At 40.4% G+C, this 9,426-nt stretch overlaps 1 protein-coding gene across 1 annotated transcript; it reads left to right on the forward strand.

The window, feature by feature from the left end:
- The first annotated feature begins 1,854 nt into the window (after positions 1-1,854).
- LOC122130422 (interferon-induced protein 44-like) lies at positions 1,855-9,209 on the forward strand. The gene is made up of 8 exons (XM_042705156.1): positions 1,855-1,939; positions 2,968-3,216; positions 3,452-3,485; positions 5,082-5,280; positions 5,913-6,062; positions 6,515-6,689; positions 7,388-7,485; positions 8,776-9,209. Exons 1-8 carry the CDS (start codon positions 1,855-1,857, stop codon positions 8,941-8,943), a joined length of 1,158 nt encoding a protein of 385 aa, XP_042561090.1. The 3' UTR covers positions 8,944-9,209.
- The last annotated feature ends 217 nt before the right edge of the window (positions 9,210-9,426 follow it).

The raw sequence follows: 9,426 nt of genomic DNA on the forward strand, positions 1-9,426 counted from the left end.
TAATAATTATATAGCATATTTCTTTCACAATAATTTACAGAACATGGCTGCAGCGCTGCCTAGCGGCGTGGCACATACACTGCCTTACACCAACATAAATAGAAAAATACAGTACCTAAACAAATTTCAGTCATTTTTTGAGTTTTCCAAAAAACTGTGGCCCGAAGCGTTGCGTGCAAGTTCTCATTGCCAGTTAACCTGGCTATTAACTATCCTAGCTATCTCTAGCTTAAGGAACCATCTTAACAGTGTGTAGTTGCTAGGGTGGGTAATATGAACACATTCTAATATGAAGTGAATATGAAGCTGCACAGGCACCCAGAGGGGTTTCTACCTATCATGGGTCTTTAACTAGCCTTGCTATCTATAACTTAGGGAACCATCTTAACAGTTGGAAGCTGCTAGCAAGTGATGAACTCATGTTAATATGTGTGGATGTGAATCATTTAAGGTTATTTAAAAGAGGCACCACAGGATGGTACAGCGGTATCCGCAGGAGTTATGCCGGCTCTTCATTCCTTATCTTATTTTTTCTTAAGAATTTTCTTTTTTCACACAAAATCTCTGTCCTACATATAGATACCATAGAGGTGCAACTCTCTGTTTATTCAGTTATAAATCAACGTAAGACAATAGTTTTATACCTGAAGAGAATGCTTTTCGAGAATGAGGCCCATTGCTCCTACATTTAAAACAGGGAGGAAGTGGAATCCAAGAAAAGCGGTTCAACACACACAAGGTGCATTACAGTATAGGTATATCATTGGGCAGGTACAGAGGGGAAGAGCAGAGTTTGGGTTAGGTGACAGTTGGAAAGCACGGGGTACGGCTACATTGCTGGAGATGAGGCAGATGATAACTATAACTGTTCTGTGAGCCAGACAGGGAAACTAGATCTAGATTCTCAAGCAAACACAGAGCAATGGATGAACTGGCATGGAATTGAGATGAAGAAGAGCAGCTGGAATAAATATTGGGCTCTGGACATTGGCCTACTTTCTGAATAGACAAAAAAGCGTATTACTTTTAAATAGTTAATCTTCTAATTGAGGCAAAAACAGGCTGTAAATTGTAGATCTAAATTATTCTAAGATAAATATCTACACACATATACACAGATCTACATGTAAGAGTCATTAGCCTGCATAACATATACCTGTAATTCTAACGTGTCAGGAAGCCAAACTAATGTTATTTCTAACACTTTCTGGTTCCAAAGAAAAAAATCCCAATGGATAAATAATTGGGTTTTTGCAATATTGGCAAAAATAACACCAGTAGAACTCCATAAGCACTTTTTGCACAATGTTTTTGCACGTTTTAGATTTTTTTGCATCTAATTTTCATCTAAAACGTATTCAATGTTCTGCTTTGTTTTGTTTGTTTGCAGCCTTGTTACCAACTATAAAATACAACTATACAAAAGTGGTGCAGTACAACATTTGCATTGAAATATGCATGTATGAAGGTAAAATATAGATGTAGTTGTCGCTGAAGACATTTTCTGTATAGCATAAGACTTAAGGTCATGTTCTAATCGATAATTTGTTCCTGAACACAGCTTCAAAGTGTATTCGTTCATTTCCACAAGGATTTAGGAGGTTCCAGATAACGGTCATATACTCGAAAGTAAAAGTGAAACTGAATTGAAGCAAGTGCTTATATAAGAGTGAAAGCTATGCTGAGAGAAATACAGACTGCACAAAGACTTCTTGGAAAATCTCTGGTGAATTGCGCTGAAACATTTTCATCGCATGATGACAATTATTACATTGTTGAGCGGTATATAACTGACGTGACACTAATTTGACAAATGGGAAAATGTAACGGGGTAAACGAGGACATCTGCGCTTAATGAAATACCGGCTCAACAGGATTCCACTGTCCACGGTGATCATGGGGAACACCCAGTCCACGAGAAACAAAGTGGACGAAATGAGTAATGTTACCCTTGAAAACGAACGTTTCGTGGGCGACATAGTGCATTCATCATTACATTGTCATACAACACTATAATTTAAAACAAGTATAGCAAAAAGCTGTAGTAAAGTGTCGCGGAGAAAACCAGCCACTCTTTCGCAATTCCACCAACAGTCAAGAGGCTAAATGTGTACATCTGAAGTTTATTGCAGTCATTAAGCCACAATAGGAGATGGTCCATGGATGATCTCACTGTATGAATGACTGGTCAGTCTTTTTAAAGGAATTTAGTGTTTAGTAGTGCGTGCGTGTTTGGCACCACTCCCATTTCCTGGGATCCTTGTGGCAAAGTCAATTCATCTTGTTTACAGCCGGACTGTCCGCCTCTCAGCAGTCAGCCTGTTTGGTATTATTTCAGCCATTTTTAGTGAGGCTTTTCATACTTGTGAGTTAATCAACAACAGTAACAAATATACCAGATGAGGCATTTTTATTTATTTTATCAAAATCCATCTATGGTGTGCTGAACACCGACCTCAACATGGTCGAAGGGGAAGAGTAATTATTATTATAACTATTACAAATGCTTAAACGTTATTTTCATATTATACGACCATAAATAGAAAAATACAGTACTTTTCAGTCATTTTTGAGTTATATGCTATCTATAACTTAGGGAACCATCTTAACAGTTGGAAGCTGCTAGCATGTGATGAACTCATGTTCATTTGTGTGGATATGAATCATTTAAGGTTATTTAAAAGTTTCCTTAGCTTGCTTGCTAGCTAGTTAGTTTTTTCTGTATTTTACAGGTATGTTCTCTTATGTGGCACTGTGGCATGTTCAGTGTGATAGTTCAGTACATTACATGACGGCAAAAAATATAGCCTTGTAGGCCACTAATGTGAACAATCCAGGTTGTGTTAAGTATTTTGAGATATGTTCTGCTACACTATATGCAGTGAATTTGACAGAGAACTTATTTATTATTGTTGATATTGTTGTTTTATTATTATTGTTATTGAGTTCAAAATCTATTCATTACAGCCATCAGTGTGAAAAGAGGACACGACATAACTTTCGGGTGGGACGCAAACTGTGAAGTAGACGGCACATGGAAGAAGGATGGTCTGACATTGCACAATGGTGGAAGGATCAACATCACAGAACCAACAAAGGAACTATGCTTCAACCTGACGATCCGTAATGCCACAGAAGAGGATGCGGGTGAATACACCTTAGAGTTGTCGAACTGGCGTGGCGATGCGTCAGGTTCTGCGAAAGTCAAAGTACTGGGTATGTTTTTGAATTCTACCTTGCTTGAATTTGAATGTGTGTGCTCATTGTAAACAGTCATTGTTGCATTCTGAAACTAGCCATATTTTGTATTAACAGATGAAACACTACATTCAATTAGATATGGCATGATCTTGATCAAAGCAGTATTGTATGAAATACTTAACCAAATACTTAAGTGTCCTCATTGACCACACAGTGTAACTGTTGATCATGTTATGTGTGTGTATTGCAGATTACGCTGTGGCCTGGAGAAAAATTGACCACCAGTAAGTCAACATTCGGAACCCCTCATTATGCATTGTGTACTGAACATTATTTTAGACAACTCATTTATTATGTCTTATTTGAAAATCTGTGTCCATGCAAACATAAACCAACTAAAACTCGGTGTTGTATAATCGCTTTGGACATTGAATTATTGAAAGCTCTGAGCTAGTTTTTTATGAATTATTTGGAAAATAGGATGTAGGTTTTGATAATGTTCTTAAAGGCAGAAGTGTATGTGCGTGTGCGTGTGCGGTTGCGGTTGCGTGTGCGTGTGCGTGTGCGTGTGCGTGTGCGTGTGTCTGTGTCTATGAGGGGCCGTGAGGGACATTATCCAGAATACCCTCTCACACACACAACTGAAATGCTCTCACACACACTACTGAAATGCTCTCACACACACAACTGAAAAGCTCTCACACACACAACTGAAAAGCTCTCACACACACATATATGAAATGCTCTCACACACACTACTGAAAAACTATACGCTCACACACACAACTGAAATGCTCTCACACACACATTGTGGTATCATGAGAGGCTTTACCACTGAGCTGGGTGTAGGGCAGTGCGTAATTAACAGGACAGAGCAGGCAAAAGGGCTTTCAAACGAGGATCAGGTTTATTCACCAACACAAAGTCTTTCAGGAAGCAAACATAAAAGTTCTTCAAAGGCAAAAACATAGGCTTCATAAAGTTGCTCCTCACTTACATCCCACCCACTGTAGTTGCAGCTTAAAGTTCCTCCGTCCAGGTCCTTCCCGGCTTGGGGCTAGCCTTCCCCCTTCCGGATGCGGCTTAGCAAGCGCTTCAGCAAGCGTTTCCACAACGGCTTCACCCGCACGTCAAGTGCTCTCTGTTCTCCCTTCTGGCTCTTCCTGCTCTTGTGGCTCGCTCTCTCACAACAGGCACCACCTGTCTTAAATGCCCCTTCCATCAGGTGCCTTAAGCTTACTACTGAAAAGCTCTCATACACACATATGAAAACTTTTCATATGTGTGTATGAGAGCTTTTCATATGTGTGTATGAGAGCTTTTCATATGTGTGTGTGAGAGCTTTTCATATGTGTGTGTGAGAGCTTTTCAGTAGTGTGTGAGAGCATTTCAGTAGTGTGTGTGAGAGCTTTTCATATGTGTGTGTGAGAGCTTTTCATATGTGTGTGTGAGAGCATTTCAGTAGTGTGTGTGAGAGCTTTTCATATGTGTGTGTGAGAGCATTTCAGTAGTGTGTGTGAGCGTATAGCTTTTCAGTAGTGTGTGTGAGAGCATTTCAGTAGTGTGTGTGAGAGCATTTCAGTTGTGTGTGTGAGCGTATCAATTTTCAGTAGTGTGTGTGAGAGCATTTCATATGTGTGTGTGAGAGCATTTCAGTTGTGTGTGTGTGAGCGTACAGTTTTTCATATGTGTGTGTGAGAGCATTTCATATGTGTGTGTGAGAGCATTTCAGTTGTGTGTGTGAGCGTATAGTTTTTCAGTAGTGTGTGTGAGAGCATATTTAATATGTGTGTGTGAGAGCTTTTCAGTTGTGTGTGTGAGAGGATATTCTGAATAATGTCCCTCACGGCCCCTCATATGTGTCTGTGTCGTTCTCACAGAAGAAATGACAAAGTGAAAATGGCCCTGAGGGAGTTTACACCCAGCAACCCAGAGGCACAACGCCTTCGCTTCCTGCTACATGGCCCAGTTGGAGCAGGGAAATCCAGCATGGCCAACTCTGTCAACACTGTCTTCCAGGGCCGCACGACTGTGAACGCACATGCAGCCCCATCCACTGGCAAAAGTGAAACCACAACGGTGTGTGTGTGTGTGTGTGTGTGTGTGTTTTGGGTTACACCCAGCAGCAGCATCTCTCCTTCAGTGTTTACAGGTGTGAGATTCCCTCAGAAGTAGCCTTGGTATCCTCACATGTAGTAGTAGTAGTAGTAGTAGTAGTAGTAGTAGTATTAGTAGTAGTAGCAGTAGTAGTAGTAGTAGTAGTAGTAGTAGTAGAAGTAGTTAAGCTAATTTGTGAATGGAGCATTGGGACACTGCAAGGAGAACTTATTACACACACTTTTTTCTATTTGGTATGCTTCAATGCATCATTTTACCCCTACATTGCATCAAGGTGACACAAAATCAGCTCCACAGGACTGAATAGCTAGCAACAAAATAACAGTGAATTGTTCAGCGTCAGTACATGGGAATTGTTTCTTTAATTTCTATTTTTGATAAAGTGCAAATCGTTCATAGCTCTATTGTTTACACGGTGACCATGACTACCCCCTATATTTTTACACTGAATTGCCTCTTAATGTATCTTGTCTGTATGATGATCAGTCAAACATCTTGTCAAACTGAGATTTAGGAAGTTAGAAAGCAATATATAATCACATATATTGCTTTAATAAGGTTCAGATTTACTAACTGACCACTTTACCTTTCAGTACAACATGTACGAGGTTAAGGACGAGCAAGGAAGAAAGCTGTCTTTCGTCTTCAATGACATCATGGGACTGGAGGGTACAGAAACAGGCGGGGTGCTGACTGCTGACATCATCAGTGCCTTAAAAGGACATATCAAAGATGGCTATAAGGTAAGGTAAAACACAAACATACACATACATACATGCTTACATGCAGGCATGCAAACATATATGCATACATACCTACATGCTTGCATGCATTCACACAACCATACATAAGACTATCATGATAACACATACAATTTTAGCATGTTTACAATAACTACCTTTTACTGAACGGTACAATGCACTGTAATCAGAACACCGTTTCTCTGAAAAACGCTAATACCCCACATTCGTATGCACATAAAAACATCAAATATTGAAATCCAACACCTCACTCATCATAATCACTTAGAAAATTTGAGAAATAAGGCATGTGTGCTTGCTTTAGTAAGTAAATATAGACAAGGTATGTTATATGTTAACGTGAAAGGCGTCACTTCTGCCGATTTGTTTGCTATAACGCAAACGGTACCTGATCTCCCCTACAATTGAATGATAATTTTTTTTATCTGGATTAGTTCAACCCCTCGTCTTCTTTGTCTGCCGGTTTGTACTACAACAACAACCCCACTCTGGATGAGAAAGTCCACTGCCTGGTGAGTGTGATGCCTGCACACAAAATCATTCTGCTGGAGGAAAGCCATGGCCTCATCAAGAAGATGAGGGAAGTCAGCGACGTTGCCAAGAACCTCGGTGAGAATCACGAAAATGCTAACAAAACCTTCCGTAGCTTCTAAATGAACTTTACCCACTACTAAAATGTACAAAGAATACAGATGTTTCCACCGATTGCCAGGATAGGGATTCACATGGTTAGCCAATGCTTTTAGTGTAGGATATAGTGTTTTTCAATTTATATTGTTTACAATTTATGTATACTGTAAAACTAAAAGTGGAAGACTTAATGTTAAAAATCCTTTCCATTATACCCATTACTTTACCATGTTTATCTGTTCTTCCCTTCCAAATTCAACACTTTCACACAGCTTTGAGTCCATTGGATCCAAACAACACATAACACATACATGTTTAGCAGGGCTGCTCAGTTTGCACTTGAGTATACACATATATGAGTTTTGGTCGAAAAAGTTATTTAACCATTCATCATTTTAGTAAACATGGAAAACATGCCTCACCAACACAAACACCACCCACTAGTTAATGAGTTATAGATGTTTACAACCATTTTAGTACAGGGAACCACACAACCTTGTATATGGATAGTAAATGTTCTAGTCTCACAAGACCGTCCACTAACCTGGACTACACAAAGATAATTAGACTCCAGATAACAGGAAGTATATACATGCGTGTACATGTTCAGTCACACTTTGTGGGTTTATATACTGTATATGTGTATATATGCGTCTGTCTGTCTCTTTTTTTTACAGAAATCCCCCATGTACTCTTGATGACCCATGTGGACAGCTGTCCTCTGGTGAAGAAGGATCTGGACAAAATCTACTTCAGCAAGAAAATTAAGATAGCAGTGAGTTTTTTTGTGTGTGTGTCTGTGTGTGTGTGTGTTTGCTTGTGTGTGTGTGTGTGTGTGTGTGTGTGTGTGTGTGTGTGTATGTGTATGTTTGCTTGTGTGTGTGTGTGTCTCTGTGTGTGTGTGTTTGCTTGTGTGTGTGTGTGTGTGTATGTTTACCCCTGTAACCTAACCTGAGGTGCTGAATCTGACCTCAGACAAATTCAATTGTAGTCGTAGTAAGGGGTCATTCACATGGACGGATTAAGAAACCACGGGCCCCTGGGCCTGGACATGTTGAAGGGCCCCCCCCCCACCCTCCGCGGAAAAAAATGTGTGCGCCCGCAAAACACGCACGCACGCCCCCGCACACACAAACACAACCAATGTGTTGGATTTTACGGTCGACTTACGTAGATACTTTGGCTATTGTACTGTAACAGGTCAAAGTTTACTCCGTAACATCCACCTTCGGTGAGGTGTGCACTGCCCTGCTATTGTTTCTGACATTACATGTGACAGGGCAACAGCCGAGTGATTCTTTTCCAAATTGAAACTGATTAAGACCTACCTGAGCAGCATGGGGCAGGAGAGGCTGAATGGGCTGGCTATCCTGTCCACTGAAAAATCAAATCATGCATCACCACTTTTATGTTTGAAAGGCGTCGTTCGGCAGGTGTAGCCTACTGTGCCTGCTTGTAGGTCTTGACTTTCAGATTCTGCGCCTCTGTACACTCTATTAAAGCCATTAGCAAATGAATAAAATACACCTTTTTCAACCACAAATAAGAGATACATAACAGCGACTTCACACAGAGGCTCTAGCCCAGGGGCCCCCTGAGCTCATGGGCCCCTGGGCCTGGGCCCGGTAGGCCCGTTCGTTAATCCATCCCTGGTCATTCATCATCCATACCTTTTACAGTCAATGCTGAAAACAAGCACTCTAAGTAGCATACAGCGCAAAATACTATGACTAGCTGGTCTGAACAATCTCTGTTGTCAGACTACTGTGAACTCTGAACACAATACTGACACTTTTCCCTAATGAGTATGTGGTGTACAAATATGGCAGGAGGAAAATGAAAGCAAACCTTGGTTGGCGAGATTGTTTTGGCTCACTGTGGAGAAAAGTATATGTTTGAAATAAGTAGGAGCATGTCAGGGGTATCCATTTCCAGACAATGTAGAACAGTAATCCAGTGTCTTTTGTTAGTGTATAATTGTACCAATCAATGTTCAATAAAGACAGAAGAGGTAAAATGACTTTTAGGTGTGATGACAGTGTGTGTGTGTGTGTGTGTGTTTTAGATGGAGAACTGTAGTGTCAAGCTTGGTGTTCCCATGAACCGAATCTTCCCGGTGAAGAACTACCATGAAGAGAACTGCGTGGATGAGAAAGTAGACTGTGTGATCCTGGATGCCCTGGACAACATTGTCAACTTTGCCAATGATTATGTGATCAGACAGATTGAATAGATATAGTAGATGGGCGAGTTATTTCATGCCTTCTTATTATTCTTGTATCACACTCCTATGGAAACCAAGTGTAATTATAATACCAAACATATGCCAAGTTACCCAGGTGTAAAATGCAATTAGCCAAACTAAACCATTTCCCTCAAATGTATTTAGCATACCGTAAATCCTCAAATAAAGACCGGGATTCAATTAGAGGCCGGGCTTCAGATAGTATCCGGGGGCGTGGTCGATACGGACAAATAAAGGCCGGGCCCTGTATACAAGCCGGGGGTAAAAAAAAGGTACTGGTAGCCTATTTTACTGTAGCCTACCAGCATCAGTCCATCAGCACAAAGCAGACATTACAATTTAATTGAATGCATTTCATAAATACATGTTCTCCTCATGTTTAATGTTGTTGGCTAATTTCATGGCTGTTTGCAATAAAAAAAAAAATGTTTCAGCCTACAAGGCGAATTTGTTATTATACAGTTACTTGCC

The sequence above is a fragment of the Clupea harengus genome, unplaced genomic scaffold (assembly GCF_900700415.2).
Source record: "Clupea harengus unplaced genomic scaffold, Ch_v2.0.2, whole genome shotgun sequence".
NCBI lineage: Eukaryota > Metazoa > Chordata > Actinopteri > Clupeiformes > Clupeidae > Clupea > Clupea harengus.

Bases quoted from the DNA above. Each gene is read 5' to 3' on its own strand.
- LOC122130422 (XM_042705156.1), top strand. From the start codon at position 1,855: ATGAAATACCGGCTCAACAGGATTCCACTGTCCACGGTGATCATGGGG. The intron at 5,281-5,912 runs GTGTGTGTGTGT...TTTACCTTTCAG, and splicing joins GCAAAAGTGAAACCACAACG to TACAACATGTACGAGGTTAA. The intron at 6,690-7,387 runs GTGAGAATCACG...TTTTTTTTACAG, and splicing joins CGACGTTGCCAAGAACCTCG to AAATCCCCCATGTACTCTTG.